Here is a 21,376-nt window from a genome sequence, read left to right on the forward strand (position 1 = left end):
AGTGGAAACCTTGAATGGCATCTTGAACAATAAATGAGTAATTTTCAGCAAAGTCCATAAGGATCACAAGCTCTCCAGGTCTCAGATTTTCCTTCAACGATTTCAGATAGCAACTTTGATGCTTGGCGATGTAGTGATGGCTACAAAGTTTAGAAATTTTCAAAACCAATTCTTCAAAGAAATCTTCTATAGTCAGTTGTTTGGTATCAAGCGTGTCTCGATCAGTGTGAATCCATTGTTTGAACTCAATAATATCTTCAGGGTCACTGTTGACAAACACATTGACTAGAAATTCTTTTAAAACTTCAGGACCCGGGCATTTATCATAACGGCCAAGCATACAGTCCTTGGATTCAATTCCACAGACCATTTTGCATATGAGCTCTTTGTAGTCATCATTAGTGTTGAGCATTCCGATACCGCAAGTATCGGGTATCGGCCGATACCTGCGGTATCGGAATTCCGATACCGAGGTCCGATACTTTTGTGGTATCGGGAATCGGTATCGGATCCATATTAATGTGTAAAATAAAGAATTAAAATAAAAAATATTGATATACTCACCTCTCCGGAGGCCCCTGGACATCACCGCTGGTAACTGGCAGCCTTCTTTGCTTAAAATGAGCGCGTTTAGGGCCTTCCATGACGTCACGGCTTCTGATTGGTCGCGTGCCGCTCATGTGACCGCCACGCGACCAATCACAAGCCGCGACGTCATTCTCAGGCCCTAAACTCCTCAGTCTAGGAATTTAGGACCTGAGAATGACGTCACGGCTTGTGATTGGTCGCGTGGTAGTCACATGAGCGGCACGCGACCAATCAGAAGCCTTGACGTCATGGAAGGCCCTAAACGCGCTCATTTTAAGCAAAGAAGGTTGCCGGTTACCAGTGGTGATGTCCAGGGGCCTCCGGAGAGGTAAGTATATCAATATTTTTATTTTAATTCTTTATTTTACACATTAATATGGATCCCAGGGCCTGAAGGAGAGTTTCCTCTCCTTCAGACCCTGGGAACCATCAGGATACCTTCCGATACTTGGTGTCCCATTGACTTGTATTGTTATCGGGTATCGGTATCGGCGATATCCGATACTTTTCGGGTATCGGCCGATACTATCCGATACCGATACTTTCAAGTATCGGACGGTATCGCTCAACACTAGTCATCATTGATTGGGCATGCTGCAAACATTAGTTTGACATTTTGGTGAATGGTGCAAATAAACAAATGGAATGTGTTCCATCAGATCCAACGGTTGCGCACCACTTTGGCCGAAGTTCACAAAACTTGGAAAATCAAATTTCAGGGCCATTCTGATCCCGATAGGCAACAAACATTTCCCTCATATTGCTCAGTAATAGTCGCTTTTGCATCTGCTTTTTTTCTCCTGCTATTCGCACTGATACATAGTCTTTTTTACCAGGGCACGTTCGACTGAATTCATCGTCCTCAAAAAATGCCTGCACCTTTTTCTTCACTTCCTCAGAAACTTTCTTGCCACACTTGATTCTAGGTAAGGCTAAGATCCCATGTTCACATTTAAGCTTTCGAGCTTGTTTGACCATTCGTTCAGAGACACCAAATTCGTCTGATATAGCCTTAATGGACCAACTTTTAGGTGCCAATTTCAAGATTTGGACCTTTTCTGCCCGACTGGACACCTGCAGCTTTTGCTTCAAATCTGCCAAAAGGTGATTGTAATCCAGACACATTTTGCACTGTGCTGTTTTTGTTTGGTCCATGTCTTTCGGCTCAAGCCCTCCAATTGAAGCAATCTTGCTAGAAAATGCATTTTGTGCCTGGCTTATCTTTCTCCTTGCATATCCAAGTGAATCCCACTGGCTTACCCGTTTATATTTCAGAGGAGAGATGCCAATGGATGTTAAGCTTGAATTTAGACTTTCAGGAGAACATTCCATTCCATCTGGATCTGATTCAGAGGAAACTGGATCAGCTGATTTTTTCCTGTTCTTTTCGACATGATGCACACATCTTCTGGCCAGGCTTCACATCATTCTTTCTAAATTCGTTCAACTGGTCAGCTGCTAACAAATTGATAGCTCGCAAATTCTTTTTGGTGTTATGACCTTTCTTCCCAAAAGGATTGCAAAACGATTTTTGCAAATGCTCATATTTGGTCAAGAATGAAGCTTCATGGTGTAAACAGATTTGTGAATGTTCGTCAAAATTTAGTCCCACTCATCGACGCAGCAATTTCTGTTCATCCAATCCAAAGCTTATAATCAATTTCAACTCATCCTTGCTATGGGTGAATGTCTTAAGGTGGCGATTCGAATTGTTCGCAAGGCTGATAGAGCACTGGGCCAACTGTTATGATCCGGTGACTTTGGAGCTGCATGAGAACTTTCACTGGAGATGGTGGCCACTATACTGACCGCAATCCTCAACTTAACACCGCAACTAGAAGTAGCCGTGGAGTGTACCTAACACACCTAGACACCTCGTCACAGCCGGAGGACTAATTACCAATAAAGATGGAAAGAGGAATACTATCTTGCCTCTGAGAAAATCCCCAAAGGATAGACAGCCCCCCACAAATATTGGCGGTGAGTCGGAGAGGAAAAAACATACACAGGCAGAAAACAGAATTTAGCACAGGAGGCCACACTAGCTAAATAGGATAGGATAGGACAGAGTTCTGTGTGGTCAGTAAAAAACCCTTCAAAAACATCCACTGCAGAAACAACAAAAACTTCCTACATCTAACTAATAGATGTAGGAGCGTTATCTGCAACTCCAGTGAATCCTACAATCAGAGCAGGAATAAAACTGAAACCAGCACACAGCAGTGTGCCACAGATGCAAAGAACCAATCACTTATCTTTGCTGAATTTGGCAGCAGGCAGGAGAAGCCAGAAAGTGAAGTGAACCATCACTTCAAAAGAAACATTGACAACTGGAAAGGGCTAAAGGATCCAGCACATCTAAATAACCCAGTCCGAATTGTAATCATCAGATACACCTGGCCAGGACTGTGACTCAAAGACAACTGCATTCCCACCTACAACCACCGGAGGGAACCCAAGAGCAGAATTCACAACAGCCGACTATTCATCAATTTCATTCTCCATCGCTAAAAAATAAATATTATATGCATTAAAATGTAACAATAGTCAAAAACTTTTAATGAATAAATAGGTTTATAGGTTTTTGATTATAATAGACATTGCTAGCAACAATATAACTCTGTAACATGTGATAAGAATCTGAAAATCAAACACAAAGTCAATGCATTACGCGCATAAATAACACCATGTTCAGTGGCATTTTTCATTTCTTAAACTGAGAAACTCCAAAAAAAAAACCAATGATCCTTGTAGAGAAAAAATGTGTTCTTTCTAATGATATCAGAATTAATATATTTTAGGGGTACCCTTTTAGAGAAATTTGACCTAAAAATAGGTAAAATTCGTTTTTTTTAAGTTTTTCATCATATGTGGGTGTGAATATTTCCACAAATACATATGCTTTGACCATGATATTGCAGCAATGCAAAGTCATGTAGAAGTTTGGTGTACAGGGCAAAGCACCAGTTACTATTGGTTTTTGGTCTTGAGTTAGATATGGGCAAAGTTTGGCATAAATTTTATGCAACGTGTTTTTCAAGCTACTTTGACACAAAATTGCAGCCGAAATATTGTTTTGTCATAGCCGGTAATAATTTTATCGTGTTTAGCAGCAAGAGTTGAGCTAGTATGCCAAATTTCAGCATCATAGCCAGTATAGAACTCTAATGGCTATGTGTAAAAGTTTGCAAAATCCTCTTAGCTGAAGCTGCAGGCTTGGTGGAACCTCCAGTGAAAGGTCAACAGTGCCCAATGTATTTGAGATCTGTCCCTTAAAATTTACAGAACCTCTTTTCAAACATACAAGTACATCCTTATAAATTTTCTGCAAAATCGGAGAAGGTCGAGTGGGGACGATTTTTAAAACTGGTCCACTTGTTGTGGAATGACCTTGTATTGAGGTCCCAGGATGGAACAAGGTTCAGAGCTCTTGGACATATGCGGGATGCTACTGTCATAAACCTTCTGATCCATCTGTGGTACGCTAAAGACTGGTGTCAAAATGTGAGCTTAGGGCAGCCACTTGGACCTTGAGGGTGCTGGATCTGAGACCTTTCTCCAGTCCATCCTGCAAAAAATACAATATTCTGGTTAAGTTCAGCCTGTGTGGGTTAGGCTGTTCGGGAGCACTCCATGTGATAAAGGTCTTCCATATCTGTTGGTAAATGGAGTTGGTCACTGCCTTTCGGCCATTTTCTTGTGTCCTAATGACCTTCTCTGACCTGCTCTGATTGAGCATTCAGAAGCCAGGCCTTCAGGTGTAATCTCTTAGGATCCAAATGAGGTATTGGCCCTTGATAGAGAAGGTTCTTGACCGAAGGTAGTGCTATCAGTCCATCTACTCTTAGGTTGGTAAGGGTTCCGAACCAGCTTCTTTTGGGCCAGAATGGAGCCACCAGGATTACCTTGACCCTTTCCCTCCTTATTTTTTGTAGGACTCTTGGTAGAAATCGATAATGGAGGGAAGACATAAGGCAGTTTGAATGTCCATGGTTGGGATAACGTGTCTAAACCTAGGCCGGGATTTGTAGGATTTAGTGAATAATACTTGTTCACTTTTGTGTTCTGTCCACATGTGAACAGGTCCACCTCTGGATGGCCCCACCTTCTGGTCAGTATCTGAAAGACCTCCGGGTCTAGACTCCATTCTCCTGAATGGATCTTTGTTCTGCTCAGCAAATAGGCCAGTATATTGATCGCCCTTTTATGTGTAGAGCAAACAGTGAGAGAAGGTGTTCTTCTGCCCACGAAAATATTCTGGCTGATATTGCTTTCAGATCTTTGTGTCTTGTCCTTCCCTGATGGTGAAGGTGGGCAACTGTCGTCATGTTATTGTCCGAGTATATTTTGACATGGGAATCCTGGACAAAAGTTACTGCTGCACTGGGGACCTCCTCTACCTCTTTTAGTTCCCTGAACTTTGACAATCATTGGCTTATCTCATTTGACCAGCATCCTTGTAGTATGGTTTGGGATACCATGGCTCCCCAGCCTTTTCTGCTGGCATCTACTATTATAGTGATCGCTGAGTCTTGCGACCAGGGAACTCCTCTGGATAAGTTCTCCTTTTGTAGCCACCATGTTAATGAGGACTTTACATGACGTGGTATTTGGACTTTCTTGTCTAAAGATTCTGTCCCAGTTTGCCAGGATATGAGACTGAAGTGTTCTGGTGTGAGATTGTGCCCATGCTACCATCTGTATGCAGGATGTCATGGATCTGAAAACCGACTTGGCCCATCTAAATGATACTATTTGTCCTGCAACATCTTTATCTTTGCTATTAGAAGATCTGTTTTTGTCTGGGCAAGAAAGATGTTTGGCTGTGTGAGTCTAGTAGGATTCCTAAAAATGTTTTTTTTTGTTGAACTGGAAATGGTCTATATTTTTCCCCTGGCGACTGCAAACCTTAGGAATCTTCGATAAGTTGGATGGATTGGGACGTGATAATATGAGTACTGTAGATCTATAGTCACCATGCCGAAATCCTGTCCTATGAAAGATTATGTTGACCTGATGGAATCCATCTTGAACCTTCTGTATGCTACATATCGATTCAGGGGCTTCAGGTTGATTATGACCCGATGAGACCCGTTTGATTTTTTATGAGGAATAGGTTTGAATAATGTCCCCTGTTGCTTTCGTTCTCCGAAACTATGGAGATTACATTGGCAGTTAATAGGTCTTTTACTCCCACTATCAGGGTGGATTGTAGCCCTGACATAGAAAGACATGTTGTTTTTAATGTTCTTTGAGGATATGAGACAAACTCTATTTTTATCCCTTCTCTGACTGATCTCAGGGTCCATTGATCTGAGTAGAGTTTTTGGCTGTACTGGAGGAAGTTTGAGATGCGACCTCCCACTGTGATGGTGTCATTGCTTTCTTTGTTTCAAGGAGTGGGGAAGAAAAAGATTCCTGTCTTTTGCCCCTTTTGGATAGCTCCTGCGCCCTGACTTGCCCTTCCCTTTGTACTGAGGAGTATGCTCTTTTTGAAAGCTGAAGGGTCGTTTCCCAGGGTTTCTAGGTTCTGGTAATGGTTTTTTTTGACTGAAGCCTTTTCTAATAGTCTAAGGCCAGACCAAACTTATATTTCCCCTTGAAGGGAATAGAGCACATCTTCATCTTTGAAGTCATATCCCTGGACCAATATCTTAGCCAGAGTGCCCTCCTCACGGAGTTTGACAGCCCTGATGATCTTGCTGCCACTCTCACTGATTTTGCAGAGGCATCTGCTAGAAAGCCTGTCACCTTCTGGAAGAGAGGTAGGGAATCTAGAATATCTTCTCTGGGAGTACCTGAGGACAGGTGCACCTCCAGTTGTCCCAGCCAACTGTATATTGATCTAGCCACACAGGTAGATACTGCATTGGTGTTCACTAAAGATGCCAATTTTTCCCATGACTTTCTTAGTAGTCCATCCATCTTACGTTCCAGAGGGTCCTTCAACTGGGAGGCATCCTCAAATGGTAGTGTGTTTTTTTAGCTACCCTAGAAATCTGGACATCCACTCTTGGAATTTCTGACCAGCATGAAGCTGTCTCGTTGTCTACTGGGAATCTGTCAATCATCTCTGCTGGGGTAGTCAGCCTCATCTCTGGGGATTCCCACTCTTCTAGGACCAGGTCCTGGATATTCCTATGAATGGGAAACACCTGCTTTTTCTTAGAACGGAGCCCCTGGAGCATCTCTTCCTGTACCGACTGGGCCATACTCTCTTCCTCAATTTCCATAGTCTTTCTTACCGCTGTGAGGAGTTCCTCTATATCACCCGAGGAGAAGTAACATCTCTCCTGCTGGGAAGCCTCTGGGTCTAGGAATAATTCACCCTCTTCCGGAGGCTCGTCTAAGGGCGACGCTTCATCCTGAAAGTCATACTTTTCTTTCTCTGGATTTAACTTCCTCCTTTTAGCTTCAGGAGGGGCACCAGAAGAGGGTGTGGCCTGGGAAAGGGCGGCAAGGGAGGTTTTAATCTCGTGCTGGATTAAGCCCTTAAGGTACCTTCACACTAAACGATATCGCTAGTGATCCGTGATGTTGCAGCGTCCTCGCTAGCGATATCGTTTAGTTTGACACACAGCAGCGATCAGAATCCTGCTGTGATGTCGGTGGTCGGGGCTAGAAGGCCAGAACTTTCTTTGGTCGCTGGCTCTCCCGCTGACATCGCTGAATCGGCGTGTGTGACACCGATTCAGTGATGTCTTCGCTGGTAACCAGGGTAAACATCGGGTTACTAAGTGCAGGGCCGCGCTTAGTAACCCGATGTTTACCCTGGATACCATCCTAAAAGTAAAAAAAACAAACGCTTCATACTTACCTACCGCTGTCTGTCCTCGGCGCTGTGCTTTCCTGCACTCACTGTGAGCACAGCGGCCGGAAAGCAGAGCGGTGACGTCACCGCTCTGCTTTCCGGCCGCTGTGCTCACAGCCAGTACAGAGAAGCACAGCGCCGAGGACAGACAGCGGTAGGTAAGTATGAAGCGTTTGTTTTTTTTACTTTTAGGATGGTAACCAGGGTAAACATCGGGTTACTAAGCGCGGCCCTGCGTTTAGTAACCCGATGTTTACCCTGGTTACCGGCATCGTTGGTCGCTGGAGAGCTGTCTGTGTGACAGCTCTCCAGCGACCAAACAGCGATGCTGCAGCGATCCGGATCGTTGTCTGGATCGCTGCAGCGTCGTTTAGTGTGAAGGTACCTTATCTCTCTCCCATCAAGGAAGGTTGCTCTTCCCTGATAACTTTTTCTGTGCACTCTTTGCATAATGTTTATACAAAGAGGCAAATTTTCTCATACAGATTGCGCATCTGCATGAAGTCTTAAGTTTGCTTCCTGATGCAGGTTCCTTGTAATAAGGGGAGAATGAGTTATAAGATTGTAACCCGCATAAGGGAGTGTACACCCAAAGCCAGACTACTTAATGGCGCCGGGATGGTTCTGGGATCTGCAGATGCAGAGCACGAGGTAGCTGACATCTCTATACTGATTTCTGCCACACAGTGGTCCTACCTGAGATTTATTCCTGTCCGGGGCTCTTATATAGGTGACCGGACTGCAGCACCTTTCCTCTTGATCAGAGGACCTCCTCCCTCTGATGTCCAGGTGTGTGGGGTGGAGTTCGCCGACTCCATATACCCTGTAATTCATTATGTGTTCCAGAGTAGAACACAAAAAATCCTTTCTTGCAAGCTGAAGCCGGCCAGCGTCTGATGTCACGTCCAGCCGCCGGCTTCAGACTTGAAGTCTCTGCGACATGCTGGCCACAATGCCAGAGGAGGAGAGGGGCTGGAGAGCTTCAAGAGGCCTCCAGCCGAAGAATGCTCTCAGACCTTGCCTGAAGGTGCGGACTGGAGGAGGGTTTCCCGAGTCCAAAGGAAATGGGAGCAGCTCTCGGGGGAAGAGAAGTAAGTCTGCTCCCCAGCTGCCCGGCTTATGAGTCTTTTTTTTTCCCCTCGGTGACCGCTGCCGACACAGTACACCTGGGATGACCTCTTCATCCCTAGTAGGGACAAGAAAGAACATTGAGGGGAGGATGAGGGAGGGGTTATTCAACCTCTTTGTAATTTCCTGTCCCTATTAGGAAAGGGGTAACATCCTCCAGGTGTCCTGTTGTGGAGATTACTAGAGAAAATAACTTTTATTACACTCACCTGTGGGGTGGTGTGGTCCGAGTGGTGTCGCAGATCTTGGTCCAGCGCCTCAGGCCGCTCCACAGGTGAGTATAATAAAAGTTATTTTTCTTCTCTTGCAGGCCGGGTTGGGGGCAGATATACAGCATTATAGAATGCTGTATATAAGCCCTGAAAGACAGTTGCCATAACTCATATCGACCAAAACTAGTGACAGGTTCCATGTTAGGGAAAAAAAAAATGCTCCTCTTACCTCTTCATACCCCTCTTATCTCTTCATACCCCCTGCCCTCATCAAACACGTCTCCCTATCTTCCCGCTCATCATACAGCCCTACTATCACAGCTAAAATAATAACAAAATCATTAGTAAAAATGCAATAATTTACATAACTGTGACCGAATTTTGCCGACCTTGAGTAAAAATACATGTGAAAGCGAACATGAATCCAAATGTGCCGCGTTCGTCCCGAGTTTGAGATTGACAAACGTTTTCTGAACAATTTAGTACCAGAATTTTGTTGGCCACAAGATTCAGCCCAAAATATAACAGAATATACTTATGGACTTCTATTGTGCTGATTTATGCAAGTCTAAATTGTATTTTTTTTTTACATATGTATGTCAGGTATATGCCAAATACTTACTTAAGGGTAGTACTCAAATACCGAAAAAGATGAAAATTATTGAATAAAAGTAAATCTATACTAACCTGAAAAAATAGATCCACATGTTGCTTGGGGGCATCTTCTTTGAGCACAGGGAACGTGTATTTCCCCATCATGTCATATATAGCCTTCACAATATCCATCATTTCCTGTTTAAAACATAGTTATATGTATTTAATAAGAAAACAATGATGATAAGATAACAATGAGTAGGTATGGCTAGGTTTACATCAGTCTTTGAGACTCCATTAGGACACTCCTTTTGGAAGTACATTGTGAACAGCAGGGTGGACTGCTGCTGAAGGAAACAAAAATTCTCTTTAAATTTTCTGCTTAGTGAGTGTGAATGAGCTTAGTGTTATAGGAGCATAAGTGCGAGCAGTGGTAAGTGAGCGACTTGTGATTCAGTGACTTTGGATTCAGGCAGTTACTAAGGGAGGAATTACTGAATTTCTATCTGTATCTTATTAATACTTAGCATTCATTTGTATTTAACTGTCTGGTGCAATCCCCATTAGAAAATGTGCTCCACTGTTGTTAATGCCACCCAGTGCACATATTGCCACATGTATGCAATCCTTGAGCAGCCGATCGAGGGTGCATACTGCTGTGCAAGATGTGAGCATGTTGTGCATTTGGGAGCCCAGATACTGGATTTAAATGTGCAGCTGGCAACACTGAGATCCATTGACAATATGGAAAGGAGTCTTCTGCTCACTGGGCAGACTGTCAATGGGCTAGCTGGGTGACAGTTAGAAAGCAGGGTAGAGGGAAGAGTGCCATGGAGGCTAGTCCTGATCTGGTGTAGCCCAATAAGTTTGCTAAGTTGGCAGATGAGGGGGTGCCAGTACAGGGGTTTCACTGCTGCAGGGAAGCATGTCCTCTTAAAGCCGGAGGAGTGTCTGCTCCAGTAAGGAGGGAATTAGGAGAGCAGAGCAGGCAAGGCAGGTGCTGGTAGTGGGGAACTCAATTATTAGGGGAACAGATAGGGCAATCTTTCACAAAGACAGGGATCGTCGAACGATGTGCTGACTACCTGGCGCTCGAGTCCGACACATTGCTGATCGGGTTAACAGATTACTGAGAGGGGCTGGTAAGGACCCAGCGGTCATGGTGCACATTGGCACAAATGACAAAGCTAGAGGTAGGTGGAAGGTCCTGAAAGATTATTTAAGGGAATGAGGCTTCAAGCTTAAAGCAATGACCTCCAAGGTAATATTTTCTGAAATACTGCCTGTACCACGTGCCACGCCAGAGAGGCAACGGGAGATTAGAGAGGTTGATAAGTGGCTCAAGAATTGGTGTAGGAAGGAGGGGTTTGGGTTCCTGGGGAACTGGGCCGACTTCTCAGTTGGCTACAGGTTCTACGTTAGGGATGGGCTGCACCTCAATGGGGAAGGTGCAGCTGTGCTGGGGAAGAAAATGGCTAGAAGGTTGGAGGAATGTTTAAACTAGGGATTGGGGAGAGGGTATTCACTTTATAAGAGGGGAAGATAGTGCAGATAGTGACCTGGGCACAAATAAAGAAGTTGGGGTGGCGGTGGCATGGGGGTGTGGTTAGAAGAGTTAATAATTAAAGAAAGAATAGAGGTAGAGCGATACATAAAGTGCACGTATACTAATGCCAGAAGCCTCGCCAAAAAAATGGAGGAATTAGAATTAATTTTGGAGCATAATTATGACATGATGGGGATTTCTGAAACATGGCTGGATGAGAGCTATGACTGCGCTGTTAACTTGCAGGGCTATAGTCTGTATAGAAATAACCGAACAGATAAGCGAGGGGGACGTGTGTCACTATATGTAAAATCATCCTTAAAACCCATCCTGCGTGATAATACAGGTGAATCTAATGAAAATGTAGAGTCCCTGTGGATGGAGATAAGGGGAGAGGGAGAAAGCAATAAATTACTGATAGGGGTTTGTTATAAGTCTCCAAAAATAATGGAAGCAATGGAGAATATCCTCGCAAAGCAAATAGATGAAGCTGTGACTCAAGGAGAAGTCATTATTATGGGGGAATTCAACTATCCTGAGATACATCGGGGAACAGAAACTTGCAGTTCCAGCAAAGATAATCGGTTTTTGACAACTATGAGAGACAATTACCTTTCACAACTGGTTCAGGACCCAACAAGAAGGGGGGCACTGCTAGACCTAATATTAACCAACAGGCCAGTCTGCATATCTAATATAAGGGTTGGGGGTCACTTGGGTAATAGTAATCACAAAATAATAAGTTTTCATGTATCCTTTAATAAAGATGTATAGTAGAGGCATTACAAGGACACTAAACTTCTGGAAGGCAAATTTCCAACAGATGAGAGATGATCTTGGCGCAATTAATTGGGACGATATCCTGAGACATAGAAATACACAAAGAAAATGGGAGATGTTTAATAGCATCCTGGATAGGACCTGTGCACAGTATATACCGTATGGGAATAAACATGCTAGAAATAGGAGGAAACCAATATGGCTAAATAGAGAAGTAAGGCTACTTTCACTCGAGCTTTTTTTGGAATCCGTCGCAATCCGTCGTTTTGGTAAAAAAAAAGGATCCTTGTCCAAATGTGCCCGCAGGATCCATTTTTTTGCCATAGACTATTATACACGACGGATTGCGATGGATGGCCACAAGTCACATCCATCCTGCAACGGATGTGTCGTGTTTTAGCGGACCGTCGTGATGAAAAAACATTCAAGAGAACGTTTTTTCGTCCGTCGGATTCACCATTTCTGACCGCGCAAGCGCGGCCGTAACTCCGCCCCCTCCTCCCCGGTCTTCACAAAGGGCAGCGGATGCATCGGAAAACTGCATCCGCTGCCCACGTTGTGCACTATTTTGCACAACGTCCCTCGGTACGTTGGGCAGACGCATTGTGACGGCCCCATACAGACGGATAATGTGAAAGTAGCCTAAGAGGTACATTAAGTGAAAAAAAGAAAGCATTTATAGAATTATAGGAAGTGGGTAATGATCAATATACCTAATTTGGACGTGTCAGGGTGTCTGTGCACAATGAGTCATCCACAGCTGAACAGTAACTTAGGTATCCATAGTTACTACCACTAGCAGCCAACTGCCTGGGTGTGACCATGGATACCAAAGGAGAGGAGCTCTCCCTGGTGGCGAGTTAAGGCTTAAGCCTTTTTTGCAACACTCAGGCAACACTGAGGCAACATTGCAGAGATGAATCAAATTGAGCGCGCTGCTGCACGTACAGGGGCGGACTTGGCCAGGTGGCAGAAATGCATTTGCCCCCCTGGGCCGGTGCCTGAGCCACTGCACAGAGCCGCTGGAGGACCTGTGATGAGCAGGAACAGCAGGGTGGGACACTCAGCGTGCACCTGTGGCCAGAGCCATGGCCAGCTTATGTGCAGGCTGCAGTGATTGGGGGCAGCTCCTAGCACACAATGCAGACGATGAGGAGGAGGAGGGGCGGTACTTACACAGTGATTGCACGCAGCCTCCTCCTCTTGTGTGAAGACCTGCTCCGATGTCTGCTCAGCCAGGCCTGGAGGGAGAGGAGCTACAGCGTGCAGACTAGAGCAGCAGCACAGGACGGCAGGAGATTAGAACTTGAAGATGAGAAGAAGCTGCCCTGTGTGCTCACTGCCAGCACACACCAGGTAACCTTTCCAGCAGCTCATCTCAACACTTGCTGTGCTAAGTGGCAGGGGCATTTAACAAATTAAACATGCCACGTCAGAGTATGTGTGTTTTCCTCAGTGTGTGTGAGTTTTCCTGAGTGTGTGGGCACGTGTGCCTGCTTGGCAAGCAGTTAAAGCTGCAAGCCAATCAGAGGTTGGCAGCTGACATCAGCACGCACTTCGCCGGCGTATGACGTCATTGTTATTCGCCGGCGAGTCCGCGCTGAAATGCAAGGGATGGACGTCAGCGCTGGACCGTGGCCAGGTAAGGAGAAAGGTGTTTTTTTATTTTTATTGAATGCGGCAACTCCGGGGCAGAATGGAGACACGGGCCAGGAATCGAAATAACACTGGGGGCAGGAATGGAAACAACACGGGGGCAGTAATGGAAACGACACTGGGGGCAGGAATGGAAACAACACTGGGGGCAGTAATGGAAACGACACTGGGGGCAGGAATGGAAATGACACAGGGGGCAGGAATGGAAATGACACTGGGGGCAGGAATGGAAATGACACTGGGGGCAGGAATGAAAGCGACACTGGGGGCAGGAATGGAAACAACACTGGGGGCAGAAATGGAAACAACACGGGGCAGGAATGGAAACGACACTGGGGGCGGGAATGCAAATGACATGGGGCACGATGGAGACACAGGGGCCAGGATGAAGACACAGGGGGGCAGAATGTGAGACACTGGGGCATGGGAGATATGGGGGCAGGATGGAGGCAGATAGGGCAGGATCATGGTGCAGGATGGAGACGTCATTGTTATTCGCCGGCGAGTCCGTGCTGAAATGCAAGGGATGGATGTCGGTGCTGGACCGTGGCCAGGTAAGGAGAAAGGTGTTTTTTTTATTTAATGCAGCAAGTCTGGGGCAGAATGGAGACACGGGGCAGGAATGGAACAACACGGGGAGCAGGAATGGAAACAACACAGGGCAGGAATGGAAACAACATGGGGGGCAGGAATGGAAACAACACTGGGGGCAGGAATGGAAACAATACTGGGGGCAGGAATGGAAACAACACTGGGGGCAGGAATGGAAACAACACAGGGGGCAAGAATGGAAACAACATGGGGCTGGAATGGAAACAACACGGGGCAGGATGAAGACAATACAGGGGCAGGAATGGAAACAACACAGGGCAGGAATGGAAACAACATGGGCCAGGCATGGAAACAACACAGGGTGCGGGAATGGAAACAACACTGGGGGAAAGAATAGAAACAACACTGGGGGCAGGAATGGAAACAACATGAGCCAGTAATGCAAATGACACAGGGGGCAGGATGAAGACACTGGGCAGAATGTGAGACAAAGGGGCATGGGAGATATGGGGGCAGGATGGAGACAAATAGGGCAGGAATATGGAGACAGATGGGGCAGGATGGAAGCAGATGGGGCAGGATCATGGTGCAGGATGTAGACACATGGTGCAGGATCATGGGGAAGGATGGATATGATGGAGACAGATGGGGTGTGTCACGATTCACACCGTGACTGTCACCCCCACGTCATGGATCGGGGTGACTTTAGGTCAACAGACGGCTATCACATGTGCAGGGGAGCTTATCTTATTTATCCCTCCACGGCTACAATGTGATGAAAAAAAAACACAGAAGTCTATGGACCTCTTAGTTTACAGCAGGGGCTTATTCTAGTTATCCCACTGCTCTTCAATATACCACGAACTGCAGGGATTTATGTATATCCAGCTTTACAGTTCTGCTTGAACTTGCAGCTCTATGGTGCCCCTTTACCCTCAGGTCATATTAGGTACTGCAACTACTGTAATTAGTCACCAGAAAGGCTGCCTGCTATGTACTGGCTATTGGGCAAGCTGCAGCGAGGCGATATAACTACTCCCACGCAGGCAGGAACAATAATTATCAACGCCGCAGTCGCCACAACGACTCCCAATGGCACAGCACACGGTATGCTGCCACCAGCTTCTATTAAACGGGTCCGAAGCTAACCCAAAACAGTAGCGTAATTCCCTTCAGAAGACTTAGGGTACGTTTTAGAGCAGAAGAACGAATCTAGTATTTTAAATATTATACTGCATAAAAGCTTTAAGGCAGTGTTTATAAAAAGTCATATAAAGATGTTACAATTTGAGACAACTGAAAATATGTACAAGGTAAATTATAAAATAAACAGGGATTAAATAAGAAAAGGTACAACTCACATGTTCTCAGTTCATTTCAGGCAAAACCAAGCTGATGGGCGGAGCTCCCAAATGTCCCAATGCATCAGGTCTGGCAGTGAGGGCTCCTCTGGTAAAGTTCAGACTCAGACTGAAGGCTGGGTTAACGGTAGAGACTTTTAAACCCCAGTCTTGTGACATCACTAAAGGGGTTGGTTTCCTCGGACCCTCCCATCTCCTCAAACATACCAAATTTAACACAAAGTTTTATAATGCTCGTATCTCCGCTCCAGAACATGCCAGAATCCCAGCACACCCCTCATTCAGCTTATTTAAAAATTGGCTTCCTAATGAAACCAAATTTTGACTATTTAGGACATACAGTTCCAGAGAAATCCATACTTTTTTACCTGGTGGAATTAGAGGCTCGGGCTTACAGTGTCTGATAGATCCGCCGATGGAGGTTAGCAATATGTACTTATTATTTTTCTAGCCCAAATTGGTGGCCCAATATCTTACTATAACAGAACAAAGAGCCCCATGTCTTATCAGACCAGTTTCAGCTCAAGGGAGAATTGTGCCGCCACAAGCGCAATAGACGTTCCTGGGCTTGGGGGCAGGGCAGAGCATTGAGAAGAATAGTTTCACACACACATAGAAACAAAGAGAGACAGAGAGAGAAGGGGGGTTTTAGCCCGCAGCATGGGTCTAACAAGCAAGCTACAAAATCATATCAGATTTCATACAATATCGTGACAGGGTGGTAGGATGGGACAGATGGGGCAAGATCATGGGACAGATGGGGCAGGATGCGGAGATCATATGGGGGCAGAATGGATCCTAATGAGGGCAGAATGGGAGAACATAAGGCTTGAGCCAGGAATGAGATACACGGGGCCAGGATGGGGGATATTATTACCATAGGGGCTAATTAAGGTATATTATTACTGCAGTGATGTATTTATTTTATTTTTTGAGGATACTGTTTTAAATGAGGGGACGGTTCTGTTACTATGCAGAGCGACATTATGTCGCCCTTTTTTCTTCATCTGGTGCAGTGTAGAAGTTGTGGAAAAATTAAGTAATGTGTTCTGCAAGTGGAGCTCTAGATAACTGTGTTATTTCCTGCAGAGACCCATCCTAGCTGGAAGATGTGATGGCGGTCTGTGCTGGTTGAAGATGAAAAGCGAAGCTGAAGGTCTTCACCTAGAGACGTCACTGGTAAGTCAGTGTTACCTGTACACTGACACTATACACTATATACAGAGTTCCTGTGTACAATGTCACCAGTGATCACTGTATTACCTGTACACTGGCACTATATACAGAGGTCCTGTGTATATTGTCACTGGAGATCACTGCATTACCTGTACACTGACACTGCATACTAAGTATAGATCTCCTGTGGATAGTGGAACTTTTGGTGATAGTATTGTGTTTTTGTTTTTTTGTTTTTTTATTAATGATCAGTATTGTAGTATTCAGTCACTATGTTGTGGTAATATGTGGTCCGGTCATGGCGTTGCAGTATTTGTCTCTTGTATGTGCTATTATTCGGTAACTGTGTTAGTAATATGTGGACTGGTCATGGTGTGGCGGTATTTGTTCCCTGTGTGTGGTATTATTGGTCACATGTGGTGGTAATATGTGATCTTGATATGGTGCGATGGTGTTTGTCCCTTGTATGTGATATTAGTCGGTCACTGTGGTGGTAATAAGTGATCTGGACATGGTGTGGCAGTATTTGTTCCTTGTATGTGGTATTATTGGTCACCATGTGGTGGTAATATGTGGTCTGGACATGGTGTGGTTGTATTTGTCCCTTGTATGTGATATTTTTGGGTCACTGGGGTGGAAATATGGTGTCTGGTCATGGTACGGTGGCATTTGTACCTTTGGATGTGACATTATTGGTCATTTAAGAAATTGAAAAATAAATAAAAATATACCGTATATATACTCGAGTATAAGCCGACCCGAGTATAAGCCGACCCCCCCCCCCTAATTTTGCCACAAAAAACTGGGAAAACTTATTGACTCGAGTATAAGCCTAGGGTGGAAAATGCAGCAGCTACCGGTGAATTTCAAAAATAAAAATAGATGCTCCATACCATTCATTATTGCCCCATAGATGCTCCATATAAAGCTGTGCCATATATAATGCTCCATACCATTGATTATTGCCCCATAGATTATCCATATATAGCCGTGCCATATAGAATGCTCTGCACCGTTTATTATGGCCCCATAGATGCTCCATATAAAGCTGTGCCCCATATACAATGCTCTGCACCGTTCATTATGGCCCCATAGATGCTCCATATAAAGCTGTGCCCCATGTACAATGCTCTGCATCGTTCATTATGGCCCCATAGATGCTCCTTATAAAGCTGTGCCATATATAATGCTCTGCACCGTTCATTAAGGCCCCATAAATGCTCCACATAAAGCTGTGCCCCATATACAATGCTCTGCACCGTTCATTATGGCCCCATAGATGCTCCTTATAAAGCTGTGCCATATATGCTCTGTACCGTTCAGTTTGGCCCCATAGATGATCCTTATAAAGCTGTGCCATATATGCTCTGCACCGTTCATTATGGCCCCATAGATGCTGCTTATAAAGCTATGCCATATATGCTCTGCACCGTTCATTATGGCCCCATAGATGCTCCTTATAAAGCAGTGCCATATATGCTCTGCACTGTTCATTATGGCCCCATAGATGCTCCATATAAAGCTGTGCCCCATGTACAATGATCTGCATCGTTCATTATGGCCCCATAGATGCTCCTTATAAAGCTGTGCCATAGATAATGCTCTGCACCATTCATTATGGCCCCTGTTGTGAGTTCTGTTGTCGGGCTCCCTCCTGTGGTCATGAATGGTACTTCGGCTGGTTCTATCCATGGAATTCCTCTGGTGGCTGTGGGTGTTTCTGAGTTTCCTTCCACAGGTGACGAGGTTATTTCGTTAGCTGGCTGCTCTATTTAACTCCACTTAGTTCTTTGCTCCATGCCACTTGTCAATGTTCCAGTATTGGTCTTGTTCACTCCTGGATCGTTCTTGTGACCTGTCTTCCCAGCAGAAGCTAAGTGCCTGCTAGTTTTTCTCTGGTTTGCTATTTTTCTGTCCAGCTTGCTATTTTGTTTTGTTGTCTTGCTTGCTGGAAGCTCTGGGATGCAGAGGGAGCGCCTCCGCACCGTGAGTCGGTGCGGAGGGTCTTTTTGCGCCCTCTGCGTGGTCTTTTTGTAGGTTTTTGTGCTGACCGCAAAGCTACCTTTCCTATCCTCGGTCTGTTCAGTAAGTTGGGCCTCACTTTGCTAAATCTATTTCATCTCTGTGTTTGTATTTTCATCTTTACTCATAGTCATTATATGTGGGGGGCTGCCTTTTCCTTTGGGGAATTTCTCTGAGGCAAGGTAGGCTTTATTTTTCTATCTTCAGGGATAGCTAGTTTCTTAGGCTGTGCCAAGTTGCATAGGGAGCGTTAGGAGCTATCCACGGCTATTTCTAGTGTGTGTGATAGGATTAGGGATTGCGGTCAGCAGAGTTTCCACGTCCCAGAGCTCGTCCTATATTATCAGTAACTATCAGGTCATTCCGTGTGCTCTTAACTATCAGGTCCATTATTGTCCTGACCACCAGGTCATAACAGGCCCCATAAATGCTCCACATAAAGCTGTGCCCCATATACAATGCTCTGCACCGTTCATTATGGCCCCATAGATGCTCCTTATAAAGCTGTGCCATATATGCTCTGTACCATTCAGTTTGGCCCCATAGATGCTCCTTATAAAGCTGTGCCATATATGCTCTGCACCGTTCATTATGGCCCCATAGATGCTCCTTATAAAGCTGTGCCATATATGCTCTGTACAGTTCAGTTTGGCCCCATAGATGCTCCTTGTAAAGCTGTGCCATATATGTTCTGCACCGTTCATTATGGCCCCATAGATGCTCCTTTTAAAGCTATGCCATATATGCTCTGCACCGTTCATTATGGCCCCATAGATGCTCCTTATAAAGCAGTGCCATATATGCTCTGCACTGTTCATTATGGCCCCATAGATGCTCCTTATAAAGCTGTGCCATATATGCTCTGCACTGTTCATTATGGCCCCATAGATGCTCCTTATAAAGCTGTGCCATATATGCTCTGCACCATTCAGTTTGGCCCCATATATGCTCCTTATAAAGCTGTGCCCTATATGCTCTGCACCGTTCAGTATTGCCCCATAGATGTTCCTTATAAAGCTGTGCACTATATGCTCTGCACCGTTCAGTTTGGCCCCATAGATGCTCCACATAAATCTGTGCCATATATAACGCTGGTGCTGCTGCAATAAAAAAAAAAAAACACATACTCACCTTTCTTGCTTGCAGCTCCCCAGCGTCCGGTCCCGGCATCTCTCCGCTCTGAATGATCAGGCAGAGGGTGGTGCGCACACTATATGCGTCATCGCACCCTCTGACCTGCACAGTCAGTGCGGAGAGACGCCGGGAAGATGGAGCGGCGCCCGGCGTGTGGATCGTGGACAGGTAAATATGACATACTTACCTGCACCCGGCATCCCACTCCTTCCCCCGGACAGCTGGTCTTCGGGTGCCACAGCTTCTTCCTCTATCAGCGGTCACTGGCACCGCTCATTAGAGAAATGAATATGCGGCTCCACCCCTATGGGAGTGGAGTCCATATTCATAAGTTTAATGAGCGGTCCCACATGACCGCTGTACAGGGGAAGAGCTGCGGTACCCAAAGACAGTGTGACGGGCAGGGGGAGCGTCAGGATCGCCGGGACTAGGAAAGTATGCCTCAGACCTCTCCCCCCCTCACCCGCCGACCCTGCCACAGACCGTGACTCGAGTATAAGCCGAGAGGGGCACTTTCAGCCCAAAAATTTGGGCTGAAAATGTCGGCTTATACTCGAGTATATACGGTGCCTAAATTGTATTTTAACAAATTTTTAATATGTTAGCGTAGAGTAGGGCCTGGCCAAATGAGTCTACCTTGTCGTGGTGGCAGATTAGAAAAATCCTTTAGCCAAAACAAAAGCTGCTGGCTATATGTGTGATCTGATGATGGGAACGGTTAATGTGTGATTGGTGAGAAGTGGAGTTTTTCCAAGAGAGAGCAGTGGGACTGTGGACAGTTCAAGGGGTGGAGGCGAGGCTGGGGTTGGAGCCTGGGCAGAGTCTCAATGGTCCCCGAAAATTTGGCCAGTGTGGGGCCCCAAAATTCCTAGTGGCAGCCCTGTTTGAAGGTTCTGTATGGTGATGTTAAGGAGGTACTCTATGGTGGTGTTATGGAGGTTTTGTATGGTGCCGTTATAGAGGTACTGTATGGGCGGCAAACAGCGGGAATGGTGAGCAGTAAAAGACCTGAAGATTACATGGCCTGACAAGGGGAGAGGAGGGAAGGGAGTATTGGGCAAAGTGTTTTACTGCTAGCGCATTTCAAGGACTGTGGTGTGAGTTTGTCATTATACAGTGGGGCATTCACTCTGTGTCATTCTATGTGACTGCAGACTTTTGAATCCTCACATTGTTCGCAGTGTTGTGCTTATTCAGCTGGTGTGTGACTGCAAGTTTGTGATTTGCATACATGCGGTCACATGCTGACTAGACTTGCATGACATAATGCCAAGATTGCCTTGTGCAGGCATGTACTACGGAGGACAGAGAATGAACTTCAATCCAATATTGCGGCAAGCATGCAGCCAGCGGGTAAGGAAAGGGTGAATCAAACACCCGAAAACTCCGCCCATATGACCCAAAACTTGTCCTGCCAAATTCAGGTGACAGGTTCCCTTTAACTCTTTGAATCCCGCTGGGATTCCTCCTCATGAACTAAAGCTGAAACCAGGAGCTGTAGTAATGCTCCTGCATAATCTTAAGGCTATGTGCACACGTTCAGGAATTCATGCAGAAAATTCCTGAGAATTCCGGACATTTTCTGCATGAAATCCGCAAGAAAACCGCGTGCGTTTTTGCCGCGGTTTTGACGCGTTTTTGCCGCGGTTTTGACGCGTTTTTTCCGCGGTTTTTTCCGGACACTTCCCAATGCATTTTGAAATGGGAAATCCGCAGAAAAACCGCAAAAAGATAGAGCATGTCCGGATTTTGTGCGGTATGCGTTTTTTATGCGGAAAAAAACGCATCATGTGCACAAAACATCCGGAATTCATTC

At 45.5% G+C, this 21,376-nt stretch overlaps 1 protein-coding gene across 4 annotated transcripts in view; it reads right to left on the reverse strand.

The window, feature by feature from the left end:
- Nucleotides 1–21,376, reverse strand: part of KCNIP1 (potassium voltage-gated channel interacting protein 1) — a 1,763,666-nt gene that overhangs the window by 373,173 nt on the left and 1,369,117 nt on the right. For 3 of the 4 annotated variants that reach the window (XM_069763875.1, XM_069763876.1, XM_069763877.1), the window contains one exon: nucleotides 9,427–9,531. The exons of the other annotated variant lie outside the window; for it this stretch is intronic. In XM_069763875.1, coding sequence (XP_069619976.1) covers nucleotides 9,427–9,531 — 105 coding nt within the window. The remainder of the gene's footprint in view (nucleotides 1–9,426; nucleotides 9,532–21,376) is intronic. 4 annotated transcript variants of the gene reach the window in all.

Source organism: Ranitomeya imitator, chromosome 4, assembly GCF_032444005.1.
Source record: "Ranitomeya imitator isolate aRanImi1 chromosome 4, aRanImi1.pri, whole genome shotgun sequence".
NCBI classification, from domain to species: domain Eukaryota; kingdom Metazoa; phylum Chordata; class Amphibia; order Anura; family Dendrobatidae; genus Ranitomeya; species Ranitomeya imitator.